The sequence below is a fragment of the Nyctibius grandis genome, chromosome 5, assembly GCF_013368605.1.
Source record: "Nyctibius grandis isolate bNycGra1 chromosome 5, bNycGra1.pri, whole genome shotgun sequence".
In the NCBI taxonomy this organism is placed as follows: Eukaryota; Metazoa; Chordata; class Aves; order Nyctibiiformes; family Nyctibiidae; genus Nyctibius; species Nyctibius grandis.
In genome coordinates, this window is record NC_090662.1 from 84,648,398 (window position 1) to 84,672,158 (window position 23,761).

Here is a 23,761-nt window from a genome sequence, read left to right on the forward strand (position 1 = left end):
CAGCCACTAGCTATCCTCCATGTGAAGAGCAAGTGGTGAAAGGGACACTCTGCTAACACTAGAACATATCATTTTTGTTGTAGAGACATGGAAAGGTTGTGACTATGATTGTACAGTTTGTTCCTTTTTAGCGAAACAGAGGACAACTGCTGAAGTGGGAAGATGGAAACCTACCCAAAATGGTATGTTTTAAAATATAATATTGATTAAAATATTTTCCAGAAATCTGGAAACCAGTAAAACTGGTTTTGAGTCTGGCCTATCTAGGTTCCCATATTGCTCTTATCACCAAAGTATACAAATGCCCCCTGGTGATGCATTATTCAATGTGACTCAGTTCTGCCAGACATCTTTTGTTATCCCACCAAATTCTTTTTCAGCCCACAGAAGTGAAATAATGTCACTTTCAAGGATACTGGACAATAAGAAGGCTGAGTCTGCAAGGTCTTTGAAGAGAAATCATACAAAGTGTGTATTGTTTTTCCCAAATTTCCTACAGTTCTCTGGAGATAGCAATGCAGGGACAATGCCGTGCATTCTGCCCTACCTAAAACTCTTTTTGAAACTGTTACCTCCCAGGATGTTGTCTTCTCTGCAAGCTTTGATCCAACTCAATCTGTTTGGGTAGAGCAAAGTTTTCTGCAAACACTAACTCAGCACATCACCCCAGGAAGTAAGTCGTGGATGTTGTCTTCACACCACAGTCCCTCCAGAAGAACCATTTCAGACAATCTTTTTTGTTGGAAAATCAACTTTGGCCTCTCTGGCTGCAAGTAAGAAAGCACGTGGTAGGGGAAGAAACATTCTCAATGTGTGGGAGTTTATAATGAGATAACTGTCTAGGTCTGGCTTTTTCTAAACATAACTGCGGTTTCAAGGTGTGCCTACGTTAACTGTAGGGGAAAAAATAAGCCATAGATGTTAAAAATGCTCATACACATTGAGTCATATTTTATAGGAGGAAGCTACGATGGTTTGTAGCAATTACCAAGGTACACACAGTGTACTTTACAAATAGAGCAGTAGGTGGCACTGATGGTATTAACATAAGTTCTCCAGCGTGTCTATTGTTTTGTTTGACCAAAAAGCTGTTTTATCCCTCTCACTAAATCCTGGTTCATGACAAGCCTTAATTTTACGAAGCCCATGGAAACAGAATCACAACCCAATCAGCAAAATGGGCGATCTTCATCTGGAAGAAAAGCCCTTGCCTCAGGCTGAGACACACAGGGAAGAGAGGAAAAGAAGAGCAAAGATGGGATCCTTAATAAAATGAGCTCTTAGTACTCAGCAGTGTGGGCTGCCAAGGCTAGAGCAACCCTTATGAAGAAACTTAAGGAACTTAAAGATAGAGGCTGAGCTTTATTTTGTACCCCTACAAGTAATATCCACTCTTCTAAAGGGACACATTACAGACATTTTTTTGCCGAGGATGCTATTGACTTAAAAAAAGCAGTATGATAACATTATATTTCTTTTTTTTTTTCCTCTGCACCCCAGGTTTTTGTTGCTTTCTTTCTTTTCCCCTTTTGCACTTCATTGTGGAATTTTCTGTCTTCAGTTATCCAACTTTTAAAGGCATTCCTTTGATGTTCATGTGATGTAGGTGTCTTTTTGACCCCACTGGAAGACCTCACTGCTTATTACCTTTGCAATTTAGGTGTACAGATGGACCTCCATAGAAATATTTTAGAAAAAACCCCAGATTTTTACTTAATTGAAAACAAAATTTTCCAGAATTTTAAGGCAGAAATGTCTTATTTTCTGTGGTTTAGTTTTGTGTTATACAACTACAGTAAGATGTCAGCTGTACTTGTTCTTAACCCTTCTAAAGAAAAAAAGGGTAAAGCCTTGCTATGTTTTGCTTCAGAATCTAGTAAACCTCATTATAAATCCCAAAAGTGGTAGAGAAAATTAGAATAATAAAGCAAACCTGCCTAAGTGATGTGTCTAAATTGCTCACCAGCATCCTCCTCCTTTTTTAAAGGGGCTTTCTGATCAGGCACCTTAGCTCTGCTGGCCAGCTGCCAAGCTGTCCTGTGGTCTGAAACCCAGTGGGAGAGCTGGATTATGATGGATGGACAGGTGCGCATAAGGCTGAGATATTGAGGTACTTTAGTTACCCTTAAAGCATTTGGCACTCAGCGTATTGTCAAATTCTAGTCAAACTTATCGGAAAAGCATCTGGGAAAAAATTCTGGGAGCTTTATCTCCAGGTCCTAGTAGCTGATAAAATCAGGACCTGTTCTAAGGAGGTGAGGGACCCATGTCTGTTAGCTCACCTACCCTTCTCTCTTTCTCTAGTAGAGCCATACCTATGATTTTTCTCCATTCAATATGCATGGTAAATTGCTTACCAAAGGGAACTCTAGAAAAATCTGTCAGTGGGGATGTATATCCCCGTATCAATTAGTTGATTTTTCATGGTTTGAGGGATCATAAGTGTTTATCAGCCTGATCTCACTTTCCTAATACTGTAGGCTAGAAAATTATGTATTATTAGGAACTCTAACCTTGGTAGAAGATTTGAGCTTCAAACTCAGCCTTAGACCCCTGCATTCTACAGTAAATGATTGTTGAGAAATTCCTGGCTAAGGACACTCCCAAATTGGGAGAGACTTCTTCAATTCTGAATCCCAAACATATTAAGAATAATTGTATACGCTTATAAGCCCTTTAAAGCCACAGACTGACAGACATCAGTTTATATCAGCACTACAAACTATTTTGTATATATCTGTTAAAATAGGAATAAAAAATATCCAGGTCTTCATGTATTTAGGTTGCCATGAAAGCAATAATTTAGTTTTAGGGAGAAAACTGCCTGTTCAAAACTGTAATTACTGATCAGAGGATAGTAGCAGCTGCGTGGCATGACAAATATCTAAACAATTTTATTTTCCTACCACAGAAGAATACCTATGAAAGTAAAAGGAATTCATGCTTCAGAACAGCATATGAACTCTTAGGAGTGTTGCTGACTGCTCTTTTTGCAATGGCTGCCATCTTCAGACCTCATCATAGGGCCTCAGCTGTTGGGGAATCAGACCCCATCAGCTAGACTGTTCCTTTTTGCTGCCATTTACCTGTTTACTGCGTGGGCTTTCCTGAGCTGCTAGCTTTGCTGTCCAAACATCATGAGAAGTGAGGCTGCCTGTGCGGTCAGCTGAGGGCTCCCCAGCATTCTTAGCAACATACCAGAAAGTTGTTGGAGGACAAAGCTGTTTGCAGAGAGAATAGCTCATTGAGAGAATAGCTCATTTACAAGCACATTGGTCATTTAGGGTCACTGCATAGTTTAGGGAAGATCAGGGAGTTGTTCAGAAATGCTCTAGGGCCAGCCCTAGTTGCCTGCCTGGACTCAGCAAGTTCAGATCATTCCAGCTGTGAAGCGATGGCCTTCACCCCTGCTTTGTGCAAGTCCAAAAAATGTTCCAAATCTCACACGAGTGCAGAATTGTTCCTTCCAGTTAGAAGATGGCTGTACAGTGACTCTGTGAAATGGCCAGTAGGGAGAAGAGGCTATGAAATATTTTAAGTTTTGGGGACTGATGTGACACAATGAGGTTTTCCCAGTGACATCTGGTATATGTTTTGTCCCAAATAGGCATGGAGCGTGTGGACTTGATGACACACTGGTCTGAGAGGCTGACATTCCCAGCTCAGCAGAGAACTGTGGCCTCTGCTGCTTCATCCAGGAGAGTGAGAATGAGAGTTAGCCATCCTGCAGATACCAGTTCGCCAGGGACAAGTTTAATATTAATCCTTTTGGACTTAGCTTTGGAAAAGGATGCCAGGGTAGCTTGGCCACTAAGCTGGATCCTGCAGCTTGGATAAGCATCCGAATGCTACCATCCTATGTAAAGTTTAAAATAAATGCTGCGATGACCAAGTATCCCTCTGAGGGACAGTTCTGTTAAATGCATAAAAGCTATGCTACAAATTATGTATGCCATTTTCCCATGTGAGTAGAGATTTGGGAATGTTCCCATTTTTAAGTCATCTCACCCCAGGCACCTAAAGTGATCTCTTCACAAAGGATGGACATACAGCCCATGTTCTCTGAGAGAGCAGTCTCTCTTTCTGTATCTCCAGCCAGGCACTAAGAATTAGAGACTCAAAAAAACCCACTAGTTCTTTTGGGAAATAAATGCACAGGCACATGCAAAGACAATTTCTGAGAAACATCAAGATTTTCTGTGTGATGTCTGAGATGGCTGTAACTTGTAAAAGTAAAATGCAAGACTAATGTACTTTTTTGCCTGTCTTTCCTACTGTACAGTGCTCGTGTACACAAACACTTTCATAGATATACACACACATATTTGCTTTGATATTTATTTGTTTTCTGTGGTCAGCACAGTGTTTGTATCATATTTAGCATGAGGATTCGTCAGTGTGTTGGTGTAACTTGTGGTATTTTCTCCTTAACTGGAAGTGGTAATCACAGAGAGACTGAAACCTCACTTGCCTAGTATTCTGGGAGTTTCCCTTGTTCTCATGATTCCTTTTCTCCTAACAGTTGTTCTTCCTTTCTGTTACATCAAAGGAGACTCTTTTAGGTTTGTTTTGTTGTTGTTGTTAGAAATGTTAAAAAGGCTAGGTATGAATTCTCTTTTATCTTGTATGACCTTGGAGGAATTGTTATCAGGGCTGGCAGCTCAGCTTCACAGAGCTTATCTGCATCTCCTCAAGTAGCCAGGACTGCATCATTTTACTTCTCTGGCTGCAAAGGTTTCTATTCTTTGAAAGACTATGCTGCAAACTCAAAGGTGTAGCGCTGAGAGAGGCATTTCCATTCATTCAGCTATGTACAGAATCACAGAATCACAGAATGTTAGGGATTGGAAGGGACCTTGAAAGATCATCTAGTCCAATCCCCCTGACGGAGCAGGAATACCTAGACCATATCACACAGGAACGCATCCAGGCGGGTTTTGAATGTCTCCAGAGAAGGAGACTCCACAACCTCTCTGGGCAGCCTGTTCCAGTGTTCGGTCACCCTCACCGTAAAGAAGTTTTTCCTCATATTTATGTGGAACCTCCTGTGTTCCAGCTTGCACCCATTGCCCCTTGTCCTGTCCAGGGATGTCACTGAGAAGAGCCTGGCTCCATCCTCATGACACTTGCCCTTTACATATTTATAAACATTAATGAGGTCACCCCTCAGTCTCCTCTTCTCTAAGCTAAAGAGACCCAGCTCCCTCAGCCTCTCCTCATAAGGGAGATGTTCGTATAGTAAGGACTTTCAGTAGACTAAGAACTTAATAAAAACCAGGTTATCCCATTATCCGCATTAAGATTGAAATTTAACGTGTTGAAATTTAACCCAATTCAACAAACCATTTAAGCATAATTCCTACTCAGTGGAAAGTAGGCACTTGATTTAAGGTGATTGTGGTCTTAGCTTCTTTTCTGTCTGTTTGAGAACCCCTCTACTGACTTTGAATGTCCTTGAAGTATGTCAAAAGAGATGTTTCTGTTTATTCTTCTCCAGACTTTTATCTTTAAAAAAAAAAATCCTGCAGCATTACTAATCAGCCCATTACAGAAGTAATTTAAAAAAATATTTCTTTCCTTTTACCTGCCCAACAATTTGCTGTGGGAAAAACAAACTCAGTAAAATGAACAGATGGTCAACAAATACTCTTCTAGACTGATCTTCAGTCTGAGAGTATCAGGGACTACGCTATTGTCACATGTGAGCAGGAAAATTAATTTGATGTGATTCATCTTAGATATGGTAATGATTCCCGATTCCCAGTGATACTGGGAGAGTATTCCAGTATCTGCTACTGGTGGAGACTGCTAAATGAACAGAGACTTTGGAAATCATCGCATTTCTGTCTTATTGTCTGAAATACATAATGAGCAGCACAGAGAAACCTGTATCTCAAGCAAAATGTCTTTTTTCTTCCCTTTATATTTTCATTTAGCGCATCTCATACAGAAAGAATTATGAATATTCCCTTCCAGAAATCAGTGCTGGTAGTAATCCACTTTCATGCTATTTTGACAAATTTTCTGGTTTTTTTTTAACCTCAGATATTGAATGTGTAAACACAGCTAAATAATGTTGAAGAGCTATTAAAGAGGAGAGCATAAGAGAGAATATATTTACTCAGAAATCTTACTTTGCATAGCCACTGCCTGGACCAGACTGTGCTTTGTTGCTTATGTTTGCAGGTAAATTATTCATTTCAGACACTGCGCAAATCCAGCCCTCCTGAGTCTGACCTCTCCAATAGACCAATCTAAGTTAATTATTTGCACGACTCCTTTGCTTGCACAGAATAATAACTCACATAGCAATGTTATCTCAGCAACAGTTTATAAAAATGTAATATATCACAGTGATTGGTGTGGATTTTAGGAAGACCCTGGCTACTGTAGTCTCTGAAAAGCTTTGAAAGTTTTGACTTATGTAAGGCTGGATTCACAGATGTGCATTAGAGAAGAACTGTTCATAGAAGAAAGAAATACACAAAATTAGACATTGCCCTGGGAGGCCATTATGCTCTGGCGTTGTGTCAGTCTGGAGAACAATATAAGGATTTGACTCTTAAATGTCTTTGGGCTCCTGGTCACGCTGACATCAGAGACAGTTCAGCACCTACATTCCACTGAGAATTTGTGGCTTAATTCAGGGTGGTGTAAGGGCAACGGTTGGACTCTATGATCCCTGAGGTCTCTTCCAACCTGGTTGATTCTGTGATTCTGTGATTTATATCTGTAAATCAGGGATAACAGCATTTCTTTGTAGCACAAGTCTGACATGAAGTGCCTAAACACAGTGATAACAGGAACTCTGTGAGCAACTTGAGATACAAGTCACCTACTCATAAAACAGTTCTAAGTTAGCCCGTATGAAAGTCATATAAGCACTACTACTCTAGCAAAATGCATATATAAAACATTTCCATAGCTCTACACGTACATGTTCTTTTTAACAGTATCTCACTGTTTAAACCTGCCTTCAATTCTCTGCCCCATTTTTATCCTTTGACTACTAAAAAAGCAGCTGATTCAACACTACACCTGAGCTCTGAACAAGCCCACCTCTTGCTTGGGTGATGGCTGATTACCACTAACAGCACTGTTGTTTTACTAAGCTTGCAGACAGTTGCTATGCAGACTGATAATAAAGCAAAGGATGCTACTCATTTATCTCAACGTTCTGGATGTGCAGGTGGAAAACTCAAGCTCTCTCTCCTTCACATACATTTCTTTGGAGAGCCATGATACAAATACAATAATAATAGCATATATACGAGGCTGAGTTCCAGTGCTCTGGCACAACCATGCCAGTAGTACCCCTCCTGTCTCTCTTGTCTGTCAGTATCTGCTTGTCTCTTCTCTGACATTTGCAGGGTAGTCAGACTGACTTTCTATTCTGTAGCCAGTATCTATATACCTGCAAATGCAAGGAGGTCTAGGTCCTTACAGCAGCTAAAGTAACATTACTGGTCTTACCTCATGTGAGTCGAGCAATTTGTCCTCAGTTCTTTCTGAAGTGTTCTGCTGTGCTGCTTCTTACTGGCTGTACTACTCTGTCCAGCAGCACCACAATGTTTTCTGTTAGACCAAGGAGTGACAAAGGTATCTCTTGACACATAGGAATGTGGTTAAAAACCTGTATTGCCTTTCATGGGATAAAATGAGAACAAAGTTCATGTATCAATGAGCTGTACAAACAAAGCATATTCAAGATAAACATGAGTCTATTATGTTCAGAAAAAAACCCACAGATATCTTTTAGAGATAAAGTAAAGTACTATGGCAATATAGTTATTAAGGAATTTATATGGTTGATATAAGACTGTATTATGGACAGAGTCCAAGTAACAGAAGGTGATAGTTTGGCGTTGTGTAAGAGCACATAGGGAAGCTATTCTACAGCCATGCCATTGCAATGAAGTTAAGATACAAGATTGTGTGATAAGACTCCTAACAAAAAATAATTACAATTAGTGTACTTGCATAGGTCTTACAAGCATCAGTGAACGCAAAAAATAATCTGAAAAGGCTATTTACAAAAACTCAAAATGCCCTAGCCTGAGATACTCATTCCTATTTAACAATTTTGAACCAATCCCTAACACCCACAAGGCCACTTCATTGTTGTTTAAATTTCTTAGAATTTTCCTTCATTATGTCATCTCCTCAAAAGTAGAAGTTGCTAAGAAAAGTGCTCGTCATGCAAACCAATGTGTTTTCCTCATTCCTTCAGTTTCCTGCTTCATCTGTATCCACTCACTCTTTTTTATAACAGACCACACTTTTTGTGGCAGATTGTCATTAGCTCTCTGCTTGCTTAACGTCTAGGCACAAAAGATCTTGTACTGTTGTTAAGTCTACGATCACTAACAACAAAAAAACCCCTTTGTGCACTCAGAAGGGATTGAAGGAGTAGCTGACAGACACTAGGTGACAGTAGCTTCCCAGATCAAGCACTGATTACCATGTTCCTTTCAAGATGTCCCAGCCTACTTTGGGTCTCAGTTTGCTGACCACAGAACAAGGTACAACCCTACACTTTAATGAGTGAGGAATCCACACTGATGCAATCAGGGACAAAAACCAGTTTTATTGTAGCTGAGTGATCTTTAAAAATCAAGATTCACTACTAGAAGGGAAAAGGGCCCACTCCCTGTCCTCTAAGACAACTGATGCCTCTTCATACACATCAGTCTCAAGAATCCTGCAAGATAGTGTCCCACAACATAGCTTTGAATTCTTTCATTAATTGAGAACAGTGTAAGAAAGAACAAAGCCAAGAAGGATCTGTGCAAGGTAGCCAACTAAATGTGCTCAGGTGAAAATTGCTAATGGATGTGCTCTGCAAAGAGCAGCAGCTTATTTGATTTACTTCATGACAGCTGGACATGAACAGTTCTTAGCAGGAAGTTAAGCTGATCTATGCAGCTGTGGAAAGCCTTCCAGTAACACTGAGTTACTAAAGCAGATACTGTAATTTTTCCTCTCCTATAAGTCAGTCTGCAACTGAGAATAAAACATCTCCTAAGGTCTCCTGGGGATACCCTTTGTAAACAATGCTGTCACCAGCATCCCATGCATGATATTTCACTAACTAAATGATACTTACTAAATCACAGGATAGGAGTTATCTTGCAATATCACAGGACTTGCATGGTCTTTTAAAAGGAGCTACAAAAGTTAAGCTACCTGCTTGTGAAAGTGTTTTAGTCCACTGCTTAGAGCATTTTAATGGAGCTAGAAAAGGCCTTTAAATTGCTCCAACTTAGTCTCAGACCATTCATTATGAAAGAAGACTTGCAAGCCCCTGAATTATGATACAAGATAAATGGATTTGATACCATTTGTCCCCTGGGCATTTAGATTGAGGAGTTCTAGGCATGCCAAGCAAGTACTGGCTCTTTTATAGTTAAAATCTACATCATAATTGTAAGTGATTAAGAAATAAAACTTTGGGATTTTTTTAAAATCTGTTCTCCACCTGCAAGTATATAAGCACTTGTGAAACAATTACAGTGAAAGTTAAGGATTAAAGGCCTAATTTGACTTGTTCTATAAACAAGATTACCATGGGACTCCAGTCTTTAACTCTAAAAAAGAATAGATTTTGGTAATCAAATAGAAAAGAATCTTGTTTTAAACCTTATGAAAACTAGACATCAGTAACAGGCAAAGAACTGAATCCAGAGAAGAGAAGGATCTACAGGACCCTTTTTCTAGGCCAGTGGCATACAGAATCTTAATGTTGGCACATTATTGGCAGGTGGCCCAGAGGCAAGTCCCCATTCAATTTCTTCTGACCATCAGTAAAAAATGAGAAGTACTTGTTGACACGGAAGTTACAGGACACTGCTACACAACCAATATGATCAAGCAAATGCTGTTTATTAGTCGATACACCTGGATTAATATAGAAATTCTATTTCCTTATCACACGCCTACTTTATTATGATTGGTGCTTAATAGCAACCCACTTATGATATGTTAAGTCTTTTTGTTCACCCTCCCCTCTGTGCTGTAAGATGATCCTGCAGGTGCCAAGTCCAGCACTGTTCACAGTGATGTTTACTGTCAAGTATGCAGAGGCTACGGGGGAAGCACACAGGAGATTGGCCTGTGGCCTTGCTTAGAGAGCTTGTTGACTTCAGCTCTTGATTCTTTCCATTAGCTGCCACAATATCCTCCAACAAGTACTGACTCAGAAACAAGTCTGGGAATGAACTAGTGAGCATCTGGACTAAAACAAAGTACAGTAAAGACTTCCAAGTAAGGTTGTATTAGTGAAATCCCATCACAGGTGATTACTAGATTGTTTCTAACCTTTTAAAAGGACATGTGTGTCTACACTTCCATGTAGTCTGTGGCAAACACTGAAGGAGAATGCTAGAGTAAGCTAGATAATTTAAATACTGAAAATAAGTCACTAGGACAACAAAACATGCCTGAAAGTTGCTTTATTTGTTCATAAGGTCTGTGCGTTACAGCAAGCGTAAGTTTAGCTACCGTGGACAAAGCTCAGTCTGGAAGAGCATTCAATGTTAACCATAGAGATGTCTAGTGAGCAGAGCCCACATTTGCACACAACACGCTGTTTTTCTATTGCTGGAATCTAACATTTATGAGTTACAGATCTTTCAGATCTTTCTGGATGTTCCACAATGTCTCTGCGCTCTTCTTCAGCTGAGCCACCTCCTCATCCTTCAGCTTTTGGTTGATGACACTTGTCAATCCAGAGGTACTTAGGACAGAAGGCAGGCTCATGAAGACATCATTCTCAATGCCATACATGCCCTGCCACAAACAAAAAGAGATCACTCAGACATGAACCCATCACTCCAGATCTGCTTTTAGTTTATATAGCAGAAAGTCTTCTGAGAGCAGAGCTTGAGACTTTTATCAGTTTGCAGCCTGCAGAAAATCCAATTTTCAGTCACAATGTATTTGAGGAAAACAAAAGCGCAGAGTTGCTCTAGACCAAGTGATTGGCAATACTGAGATGGGTCCCCACCTCCAAAACCCTCACTTATGTACAGCAAGTAGCTGACAAAATTTAGAGACACAAGATTAGGGCAGGTCTTTTTTCCAGCTACAGAGGGAGAATAAGTTCAGCCTGCTCAGAGTCCTTGCTGCACCAGAGGTCATACAGCTGGTGCAGACTAGATACTGGCAGTTACACTAGCTATAAAAGGACACAGCTTTCTTCCCTAGCACCTTTGCTAGGCAGTGGCTCATGGAATTGCTGCTGGGCCTCCATGAAGTTTTCCATTTTTGCACTAAACCTTCCTGTTAATGAGTCTGCACACCACACATGGCAAACTTTACAGAAGGGTAGTACAACATTGGTTAGAGTACAGAGAACTTAGTTTCAGCTCCATATTTGTGAGAAGGGTAGGCCAAGAGGTCAGACTAGAAAAAAATGCAATAGTAAGCTCCCATTTTAAATTCAAATTAGTGCTTTACAAAGCTTCCTTTGTTCAGCACCTTGCTAATTGAGACTATTTAGCTTTTCCATAACAACAAAATGAACTAGAGCATCCAAATAGCCACCACTTCTTACCTTTACCAGTGTTGTGACTGAATGAACCCGGCATAAGTTCTTCAGCATGGTCTCACAGAGGTCAGCAACACTAAGTCCAATAGCCCAGTTTGTGTATCCCTTAAGTCTGATTACCTCATAGGCACTAAGGAAATATTGAAATACAGGTGCATTAAGATGTCTTCAAGACACTATGTGAATGATAAGTCTAAGATGAGTGAATATTTCCCATTTAAAAAAAATCTGAAACTCCTGTGACACATTGTAAGTTTTGGAATTAAAATGTCAAAATAAGAGTTATGTGTTTCAGCATTAGAAGATAAAGTCTACATTATCTCATATGTATAATAAAGAAGCCCTATTGTTCTCACAGGATTAGCTAAAAATAGCTTCCATCTATGAAGAGTTCTTAGTGTTAAGTAGAAAAACAGATACCTACAAATGAACAAGTTCTCTACTCAAGTCAGTGGCACAGTCATCTCTATTTGGAATAGGTAAACATTTAGAGTCAAAGCCATGCACTACCTACACACACAGCCTCATTTTTTTAACCAACATCTGCACACACTTTATAGCAGTATAGTCCTTATTTTACAAGTGAGACAAGTGATTTAGCAACATGCACAGTTACCTCTAGACAAATTTCCCCAAATGAACAAATTTTCCCACATCAACTCCAATGCTCTGCTCACCAAAGCACACTACCTCTTCTTAGACTCTTGTTCCCTTTGAACAAAGTTAACCATTTAAGAAGCTACTTGTGAGAGAACAAGTGCACACAGCTCTAAGTGCTGCAGTACTAAAGTGGATATGTTATGCAATAGCTTGTCTTTTTGCAGGATAATAAAGCTTACCAACTGAAATCCTGCATTTCTCTGTTTAAACTAGTAGTTCCACTTACTCATGCAACCCTTTAAATAAAAGGGCATGAAAGCTGCAGCAGAATGGAGAGGCACCGTACAGACTAGCTACTTTCAGCGTCACATATATCATGTTATTCCTCAAGTTACTGTACCTTTCAACCACTTGTTTGTGGAGATCCTTCCAGTTCTCACCATCTTTGTCAGTTCCCATGGCAGGATTCAGCTCCTGGAGAGCAATGCCTGCCACATTAACCCCGCTCCAAACAGGCACTGTAACAGAGAGAGGACATAAGTTTCAATAGCACTTAGCAACTCCCCCATCCACTTTTCCTAAGATAACTGGAAACAAAGTAGTAGCTGCCAGAACCACAATAATCTTTGAGGCAGATTTTAAGTTTTCATTTGACTACAGTTAATTCTGAGAACTCTGGGAGTCAAATATGAGACTATTTTAGTACTGACACTTTAGCAAGTCAATTGCAATACACGATCAACAGAACTTCCGCTCCTTGAAAGGTGTAGACAGCTACTTTTGAAGTCAGAAACCTCAAATTCTAGCAAAAAGGCACATCTTAGGTGTTCAGGCTTTTAAAACTAGTTTTACTCAAAAATTGCAGCAAGTACATATTTGCTGTCCTACTAAACAGTATTAGGGTTAGCCTTCAAGAATTCTACTCTTATTTCCCTGAATAACAGGGTAGCAATATGCAAACTTAGAATACCAAGAGAGGAATTTGCACATCTCCCTGCATACTGGAAGCTTACAGGCAAGCTCATTCTCTATTCCTGTGAAGTAACTAGGAAATTTCTTAGTTACTTCAAAGCAAAAGCAGCTATAACACTGAAGCAAGATGATGCTCAGCCAAGCTCTGCTTTCATTACAGTATAGGGCTGGCTTCAGTAAATACTGTTGTTGATCAGATGCTGTACTTTGATCAAATGCAACGCAATATTGAAGAGGTGGCTCCCTTAGAAATACACAGCACTACATAGATGTTCTGGTACATCATTTCAGACTTGAAATACATTAACTGAATTAAGACAAATAAGCTGCTTTGACTTCACATGGTTTTAAAACCATCTTCTCTTTTAAACAGCATGTAGATAAGTCACAAAACAAGGTAAGGGAGAGTTTTGTTAGCCTCAATCTCGATTACTAGCTTTTTCTACTACTTGCAACAAGCTCTGCCACTGACCTAACAAGAGCTAATAATGCTTTCAGAGGAGAGCTGTGCTACAGGCTATGTTATGATACTCCAAAAACTGAGGATAGACAGAAGTATAAGCTGTAGCCTTTAGGACACCACTGTAGTTAACAGAATCAGAATCAACCAGATTGGAAGAGACCTCTGGGATCATCGAGTCCAACCATTGCCCTGACACCACCATGTCAACTAGACCATGGCACTAAGTGCCATGTCCAGTAACAAAATTGGCCTTTTCAGTTCAGAGTTTAATCGTACAGTCACAAACATTTTTATTAAAAAAAAGTGTAGCTAGATTTCCTGGACTTGTCTCAACTAATCTTCATAAAAATACAGCAAAGGGCTAGTTACTCAAGCTCAGCTCCAGCTGGTTTTAGAATTTCATAACACCTCTTAAGCCTCAACCTCTAACATTGTACTGCTTATTCCCAAGGAGGTCAGAACTGCTCCTTACCACTAGAATCACCGTACTCTCCCAAGATCCAGCCATGGCAGTTAATTGGGTTGATACCAAGTCTCTCAGCCAACAGATAGCGAAATCTAGCCGTGTCTAGATTGCAGCCACTTCCAATCACACGGTGTTTTGGCAGGCCACTCAGTTTCCATGTGACATAGGTTAATATGTCCACTGAAAAGAAAAATATGCACAGTAAATGAAACCATTCACTCACACCAAGAATGCTCCAACAATTACTTTACTGCAAGTAGGAGGGCAATCAGGAGGACTCAACAGGGTTGTGCTCATTGGTCAAAGTATTTTTAGGTCTGACTATCTGGGGGATTAAAATGAATGCACTGCTTGAAGTTTAGGACCCATCAAGCTACTGTTCAAAGAAAATTGAGGAAGGTCTTTTGAGATTAGTATCCTACCAGCTAAAGTTGAAAGCACTTTTTTTGGTCACAGCCAAACCCCTAGGGCATCCAGAATCAGGACTGAACTCATATGGCTAAAACACTGGAGCAATTTCCTGAATTAATATTACCTTCCACTTCATCATCCCAATAAGAGGTAAAGCAATTTACAGTGAAACACGTTTGAGATTTACATACTCAAACTGAAGTAGTTACCAACTAGAAATAAATTTCTTGAACAGATTTATACATTAAGCAGTTTCTGCACTGATTACCTCTGTAGCATGAAAAGCCAGAGGAGCAATACGCTTTAGCTGCATGTGGCTCTAAAAATACAGTTTTAGGAAAAAAACAAACCTAGGTTGGAGCAGACAGAGAGAGGGATGCAAGCACAGAGAAAAACCTCTAATCCACAGCTCAAAGCAACAATAAAACATGCTGCAATAATTAATTATGACTCCAAAACTCTCAAAAGCCAGCCACTTCTCAGGAGGGAATATATTTGTGTATATAGATCTGAAATACATCATTTTTTCTGCTCATGCACCAAAAGCATGTCATATCAATACAGTTCATACCTTGCTGTTACAAGTGGCATGCTCATCAGGCATAGCTTCCCTACAGCTTCAGTTGGAGTAGTTCCTGCCAGGATCACAATCTGTACAGACTACAGAGCAGCTCCCTATCAAACAGCTACAATTGCTCCGGACAGCCTGGCTTTCAAGTCAGGTGCCAAGACAGGCACCCAGACTTTTCTGAGTGCTGCTTTGTGATCTCATCATTTGCCTACAGCAGGGCTTTCCACTCAGGACAGGCTGCAGACAGTGCTATCCTGAGCTAGAGCCCAGACAGATCTGGGGAAGTTAAAGAGGGAAGGACATCAAGGACACACACCAACACACATGCAGTGGACACCCCCAATGTCCCTTCTAATGGGCTCACAATAACTTCCACTATGCAAGACTAGCAGATAAAACTCCATGCTTTGCTTTTTCAGAATTTTTATAATGCTTTGTTTTTTCAATGTGCAACTCTCCTCCTGCAGCTGCTCTACCAGAGAGGAGTCTACAGTTTGATTTCACCCTTGCCAGAAAAAGAACAATTTGATCTTTGCCTCAGTTTGATTTTTAGATAAGTGTTTAAAATTGCCATAAGTTATTGTACTTGCACAGTAGCATTCATTAGTACTAACTGTACACCAGCTAATTACTTAACCATCAGCTGAGCTACTAGCTTTACATGCACATCTTGACTCTGCCAATTTATCCTTAAAAGCAGTGTCACTTCATTGCCAGGGCTCTGTAGTACTGGCTTCACTTGGATGTTGAATCAAGCAGACAGCCCTACAGAGACACCCTACAAGGCATATCAGAATGTTTACACTCAGCTTTAGACATCCAAATATCCAAGCCATCCCAGTGCAATGAGATGCTTGCAAGTGAGCACACAAATGTGTAATCAGTTACAACTCTTTTCTAATCTAACTGAACTATGTGGTGCAGTTAGTCTTTCCTTCACAACAGGCTTCAGCATGCAAATTTTTTCCTGAAAATATAGCCAAGACTATAGTGTAAGTTCTTCATCCTGAAAAATAGCCATATATCCAGACACAAAAGAAAGTTACGATTTATAAACAATGCAAAATGGATGCCTCCTTTAGAGATTAAAATTTTAAACTACTGCTTAAGCCAAAGTATGTAAAGAACTGAAGTATTTACCATGAGGCATAATTTTAAAATACAGACACCATAAGAAGTTCTGAACAAAGAGAGCATCAGAAAGTACAGAATACTTATTTGTATTCTGGTGTTAGCAACTACATGGCAGATGTCCACACAAAGCTATTAATTTTCAACATCCAATTTGTATTTGAGAAGACTGATAGAACACTAGTTCTCTGATAAATAGAATTTGTAAATGTTCTAGGAAAAGATCGCCTTACCTGGGTTGGAAACCACCAGGATGGTACAGTTGGGGCTGTATTTCATGACCTGAGGGATGACAAATTTGAAGACACTCAGATTCCTCTGAACCAGGTTGAGACGACTCTCTCCCTCTTGCTGACGAACTGCTGCAGTTACTATCACAATCTTGGAGTTGGCTGTGACAGCATAGTCTACAACAGAGCATGGGGGAGAAGACATAGAATGTGTTAAATAGACTTATGACTAATTTCAATAGCATTGTGTTCATACAGGTAGCTTCTTCACTGTGCATACATTTGAACCCCAAAAACATGAGACATCGGTATTAAAGCCAGCACTATCTCTTACATTGTCCTGCAATACGTGGGTCTTCAGAGTATATTCAACCCCTCTGAATCTCATTTCCACTATCCAAATAAAAACACTTTCTTCTACATCAAAGAGCTACTAGAGTTTCACTAAAATCAATTTTGCTCAACAATCCCAAAACTGTAAGGTAGCCATTGGAGATGTAAAAGAAAGCCCAGATTAAGAGCCGCTCCCATTGTTACGGTGTTCATCTGAACTCTCAGCCCAATTCATACACTTTTCAATGCCAAATCCTTAGAGTTCTTTAAGATTACACAACTAGTGCTCCACTATTGAGTAAATTCACAAGAATATCAGTATTAAATAAAAGAAACTGAGGTTCACCTTTGTCTGCCACAATCTTATGAGTTTGAAGGAACAAGCTCCCGTGCTGTAGATCCATCATTTCTCCTTTCAGTTTGTCTTCCAAAACATCAACCAGAGCAAGCTCATCACAAAGACCCTGAAAACAGTAAAATTTGAAGGAGACAATGAAGCAGTCAGCCTGCATTTTAAGGTTACCCCTGAGTTGAGCTGTATTACATTTTAAAGTAACATGTTACACATCTGAAAGCATCTCTTCTCCAAAGGTAAAACCAGTAAGACAGCCCTATCTTGGTGTTCTGATGTCTCTCACAGTAACGAAGTCAGAGGCTACTACAGCACAGGTTCATAAAACTCATTCAGACTTTCCAAAAAAGGTATTATTTGTGGGTAGTCTGAGTGGACAGCTAACCCTTTGCTAGTAAGGCACTTCATGATTCAGTTATTGTCTCAGGAAAAAAGTTGCATCTTTCAGAGTTGTAGCAAACTCTCCGAATCTATCCAGGGAATAGGCCTATTTTAAATATCTAAATACCTAATACAACACACCACATAATTATCAAATAAGTATTCTCTTATAACAGTCCTTCAACCAATTCATTTTACAAAACAGAATGGGACAGACTTATTTTCCTCAATACTAAAATAGTATCAAGAGAAAACAGACTCTTTACCTAATTTTTCTCTACTAGAGCTACTACATTATATTTACTTTGCAGAACAGATTTAGCCACCTATGCTTGTTGTCCAGCCAGGTTAAGTAGGGAGATAATGTCATATAGTCTCAGAATAGGAAAACAGTGAAATATGGGGGTGGAGGAAAAAGGCATTCTGCTGTAATGCAAAGATTTACTGCCTTACAGAAGTGTTTACTACCCTTGTAAATTCTACTACACTTAAAGGCATATCATCCAGTAAATTATACTGAGATTCAAATTACTACTACTTTCTATTTTCCTAGGTACCTACACCCCATCTGAAAGCACTTAAACCATTTTTATGCTATCGAAAATATTACTGCAAGCAAGCTTCATTTACTTTTATATAAAAAGGTAACACTCATTACTCCACATGGAAATATTAGCATCAACTAAACTACTTAAAACATGCAGCAACAATATGCACTGTTTTTCCTGTGGAAAAATATATTTTAGCAGGCATATTTAAGTTTTTCATTTCATGCTTTAAAATTACATTAGAGTTCTTTGCTTTTCTGCATTGTTTCCTTTCACAGCTGATTTGACCAACTGCTGAAGGAAAACCAAAAGAATCTATATCAGCACTTGCTCTGTTTTCAAAATAGTCTGCGTGGTAAATTAAAGTCTATTATTTAAACATTATGAAAAAGCATCCTTAACTAAAGTCACTGCTGTTAAACTGAAGAAGTTAGCATAATCAGAATTTGAAAAAGAATGTGTGCACATGTGTGATTATGTATAGATTTTACACACACACAGTCTAGCAATACAGGACTTTCAGTCTCAACCTTGCAACCAATATTCACCAGGCTCCGCAGGTTCAAGGAGCCAGTTCCCACTGAAATAGAAGAGCACCTGGAATAACTCTAATGACTAATTTCATGAATTTGCATCACTGTTGCCTAGAGAAGAATTCAGTTCATTATTAGCACACACAGCAATAAAGTCTATACAATCACCAAATGCAGCTTAAAATATTCTCATTGAAAACAGCTGACTTGCAACTGTGGAGATATTTCCATTTCTAAAATGGTACAGCAATATCAGTGGTGTTTTAACAGAGGGAACTAAAAATAACCGACATGGAAGTTTTAGTTTCATTCAAATTTATGTTAAATACAACACCAGTGAACTGAAATTAGTATTATCACACTGTTTAATTTTATAAAATTCAAAGCCATTAAAACTCAACTGCATCTACATATTAAAGTATAGAAAATTCAGTACAAAATTTTATGCCATGGTTTAACAAAAAGACATCTTGGAGAGCCAACCACCCTGTGCAAGTCAAAGCCACATCCAATTCAGTGACAAGAATCAGATGGTTTTGTTATAAAAATGTTTTATACTGCAGCTTGTACTTGCGAGACAGCAAGAGAGAGCCTGGCTGAAATAAACTTCATGCCATAATCCAAGCTTGAAAAATTTAAAACCAGTTTTTACTCTGTGTTTGGTGCATACAACTCATTAACAGCAAAACTTTGTGCCTACACTCCTGAAAACACAATTTCACCCTTCTTAGAAGAGTGTATTAAACACTGATGAATGCTGGATTGTAGTAAAGTTTGTGGTAACTTCACCTGGCTCCCTCACTGCCAATCTTACAGGTTACAGTACTCCTTCAATAACAAATCAGTTCAGACCACAAGGGGCAAACATTTGCTTAAAAAAATATAAAAACCCAAAATGAACTGTCATTGTTTTTCCATTAAATTTCTCCTTTAGTTATATAGTTTTAAAAATTGTTACTTTCACATCAGTATTTAGTTTTACTGTGGCCTTTTTTTACTATCAGTTTTTCTTGCTCACAAGGCTCTTGAACATCAGCAAGTGAAAACCGTTAACATTTTTTTTAATTATTAAAAACACAGTACTTTAAAACACATATCCTCAAGGCAGCAAGTAGAGGAAGGATCATCTCCAAATAAAATACAGCTGGTTTAGTAGTACATGCAAGATTTTTGATCTCACTGTGAGCTACTTGATTTAAGATATGTCTCTGCAATTGGGTAAGGCGTATCTGTTTATGCCTTTTTTATTTTTTTAAAAAAAGATCTGCAGCTCCCATTCATCTTTTCAAAAACAGCATGATAGGAATCAAATTCAACTCATTCACAATATTCTCTAAAAAAAAAAAAAAATCAAAGTACAAGAGATCCTTACTGCATAATAAGCCTTTGCTTTGCTCAAAGACTGCAACATGAGATTTGCTAAAAAAACACAGAAACCAGTAACAGGAAAAGTCAGAATAACCTCTAAGTCCAGCCCTCTATTTTTAGATTTTGGAAAACTAGCTAAAACCTTTCTGGAAACAATGAAGTCCTATAACCAAGCAATAAGGGCTTAAGAGAAATAAAGAAGCCTACTGAAGGAGATAGCAGTATTTTCAGTTATTATGGCACATATGCATTAGAAGAGTAAAAAGCAAACACACATAGTGCTGATTCCTATCCCATATTTCACATGGATTTTTGCGCTGACTGCATTCTATGCCCAGCGGAGCTCTCCCACCAAGCAAACTCCAGCTTTGTTGTGGAAGAATAAAAAAATTTAAAAAAGAAATAGAAGTTTTGCAGGGACTTCAGAGCCATTGCCTACTACATTTTCCCAGCAGCCTGCAAAATAACTCTGCCTAATGAGAGATTTATTGCTAAGCACAGGTGGAAAGGTGAGAGAACAAGGAGAAACTGAGTGGGGACATCAACCTTTCATGAAGGGTGCAGGTCACTGCTTGCTTACACAAACTGCAAATGATTCGTTCCTGTACTAACCTACCAAATTTCCCACCATTTGCTAAGACAAACAGGCAGTGCAAACCATTACAGCACTGGGAACCCAAACATCATGTTGTCCTTGAGACGTACCCTTCCAAGGATGCTGATAGCACAGGCCATCCCAACCTGTCCAACTCCCACAATAGTTATCTTGTTGTTCGGGACCACAGGCCCTGGAGCAATGGGGGTCAGCAGCTTTTCCTTGAGAGTAGCCATGGTGTTCTGCAAGGAGAGACAGGAAGATTTGGTTCAAAGCAAACCAGAGGGGACTGAAACTCATGCTGTGAATTGAAGAGGTCATCTGCCACAGACAGAAACTTGATGATGGAAGTGCTGCGAGTGGCTCCTGATGGTGGTTTACATAAGGCAGCACAGGGGCACGTTGCCCTTGCTCACAGGGCTCCTTCCACCCGAGCTACCAACCCACCCACCCCTCCTTGGCCACTGGGCTCTGGCTCCCATCCCTCCCTGAATTCACTGGTGCCCAGCAAGGGGCTGAAGCGGGACAGAGGCTACTTTGGCAGCACATAACAGACCATCCTTCTGTTCGCAGTTTCCAGAGCCTCCCAGCAGAAATACCTTCTGCGTTAATGGCTCTTTGACATTCACCTCCCTTCGAAGCGCACATCAGGGCTCCGGGCTGTGGGACTGGTAATAAAACCACGAACCAGTTTGTGAGCAGTAAACCTGCTGGGATTTCCTCAGCTCGTTTCCATTCGGCTCCTAAGCTCCCTTCCTTCAACCCACGGAGCCCTGCGCGGTGCCTCCGACCTTCCCCTTCCCGTACATCCTTCTCTGTCTCCCTCACCAAGCCGGGGGTACCGTCCCCACCCCACCGGCCACACATCAACGAGGGGCCGGGGTCGGCACACGAGGTCGCCGGCGGCCGAGCCAGGAGCCGCCATCCCACCCAAACCCTCAGAAGCCACCGCCTGGCTCCGGCCACCAGCCGGCGCATCCCACCCGTGCCGGGACGGACGGACGGACCGACCGCCAACGCCCCCCGCCCTAGACACCATCCGGCCGCCACGCAGGGATGCTCGGCCCGGGGAAGAGAAGGATGGGCTGGGCGACTCGCCGCATCCCCCATCCCGGAGAGAGGACCCCGCCAGCTCCGCTCTCCCCGTACCCACCAGCAGTGCTCAGATGCGGGAGAGACGAGTGAAGCACGGCTGCTGCTCCCGGGAGCCCGGGCAATGAGGGATCCACAGCGGAAGGGGCGGGCCCCGCGGGCAGGGCCGGGCCGCCCCCCACCGCCCCCCGCCGCGCCCTCCTGGGCGTGCCCCGGCGGCACGGGGCGGGGGGGCGGTGGCCGCCGCGCCTCAATCCCCGCCGAGGACGGCGGTTGAAGGCTGCAGCCGCCGCGTCCCCGGCTCCGCCCGCCGTCCCCCCCTTCCCCCGCTGACCCCCCCCAGCGGCCCCGGCATCCGCGGCAGGGCCGGGGGCGGCGGGGGGCCGGCGTTGCTGAGCGTTGGCGGTGCTAAGGCTGCACGGCCGCCGGACGGGGGAGGCAAACGCTGGCTCGACCCTTTTTTTGTGCTGACGGCGGGCGGGCGCGCAGGCGGGAGGAGCGATGCTGCCGGGAGCTGGTGCGGGGTCAGCCGGCGGGGCCGGGAGCGGCCGTGCGGCCCTGGGCAGGGGCCGGTTGGTTGGGTGTAGGTGGGAGATGTAGGGGTCCGCGCTGCGAGCCGGGCACTGCTCGGTTGGTGGCCGGCACAGAGGCTGAGGGTCTCACAAGCGTCTCTTGAGTTTACCTCCACAATTAGCTCACGAGGTGGGGAAACGTCTGGTATTGCACAGGGCCATAGACTTGGCCGGGAGGAACGTGCAGAGGAATCACTGCGAGCAAGAAGTTGTACAAAAATAAAGCATTTTACGTGATCTTTCGGGGCAAAGTTGCTCAAGTTGTGGTACCTGATTTTTACACACTCTGGTTTTTGCCCCACGGCTGACTTGGGTTGAATTTTTTGTGGTGGAACAAAGCCTGGCAGGACTATGGCATGGCTGCAGTCACACACAAATGCTTTGGCAGGACCAAGGAATGTAACCTGATGCAGTGGCACAACCATCCCTCCTCACCCTCCTTGAGCTTCTGCAACAGGAGGCCCAATCCATGACACACTCTCTGTGACTGTTTAGCCATATCCCAGGAGAGCATCCCTTTAAAATTGTAATATGTGGGACTTGTGGAATGAGCCCCTGGAGTGTGAATCGAGTTCATAGAATCACAGAATCATAGACTGGTTTGGGTTGGAAGGGACCTTAAAGATCATCTAGTTTAAACCTGCCTGCCATGGGCAGGGACACCTTTCCACTAGACCAGGTTGCTCAAAGCCCCAGCAAACCTGGCCTTGAACACTGCCAGGGAGGGGGCATCCACAGCTTCTCTGGGCAACCTGTTCCAGTGTCTCACCACCCTCACAGTAAAGAATTTCTTCCTAATATCTAATCTAAATCTACCCTCTTTCAGTTTAAAACCGTTACTCCTCATCCTATCACTACATGCCCATGTAAAAAGTCCCTTTCCTGCTTTCCTGTAGGCCCCTTTCAGGTACTGGAAGGCTGCTATAAGGTCTCCCCGGAGCCTTCTCTTCTCCAGGCTGAAAAGCCCCAACTCTCTCAGCCTGTCTTCATAGGAGAGGTGCTCCAGCCCTCTGATCATCTTTGTGGCCCTCCTCTGGACTCTTTCCAACAGCTCCGCGTCCTTCTTCTGTTGGGGGTCCCAGAGCTGGACGCAGTACTCCAGGTGGGGTCTCACGAGAGCAGAGTAGAGGGGCAGAATCACCTGCCTCGACCTGCTGGCCATGATGCTTTTGATGCAACCCAGGTTACAGTTGGCAAGGATACAGTTTTGTGCCTTGTTAAAGTAATGAGCACATCAATCACTGTAAGTCAACCATAAAAATCAGATGATATGACATGCCTTTCCTCTGACCTATGGAACAGATAAATTGAAAATTTGGGTATATGATTTGCCACTGTTGCTGAGCAGAGAAGAAAGCAGCAATTTGTTGAAATTCCTGCAGGACTAACACATGCAAAATAGGAAAGATTAGCAAATAATATTTTCTGCTAATGCTGTAAATTTACTTCTTTCTACCTGTTGATGGAGAAAGTAGAGGCAAAACACTGGGGAAAAAAAGAAAGTTTCACTGGGGAATAGAAGAAAGCTTTAGGTTCCTCGTCACACATGAGTAACTGTCTCTCACAAGAGGGAAAACAGAACGGTAGATTCCAGA

At 41.6% G+C, this 23,761-nt stretch overlaps 1 protein-coding gene across 1 annotated transcript; it reads right to left on the reverse strand.

Moving 5' to 3' along the window:
* Positions 1 to 10,444: 10,444 nt before the first annotated feature.
* LDHB (lactate dehydrogenase B) lies at positions 10,445 to 21,734 on the reverse strand. The gene is made up of 8 exons (XM_068401005.1): positions 21,656 to 21,734; positions 20,613 to 20,744; positions 17,072 to 17,189; positions 16,396 to 16,569; positions 14,056 to 14,229; positions 12,549 to 12,666; positions 11,555 to 11,678; positions 10,445 to 10,788 (listed from the first exon to the last, which is right to left on the reverse strand). The coding sequence occupies exons 2-8, from the start codon at positions 20,736 to 20,738 to the stop codon at positions 10,621 to 10,623; spliced, it is 1,002 nt and encodes a 333-aa protein (XP_068257106.1). The 5' UTR covers positions 20,739 to 20,744; positions 21,656 to 21,734; the 3' UTR covers positions 10,445 to 10,620.
* Between the last annotated feature and the right edge of the window lie 2,027 nt (positions 21,735 to 23,761).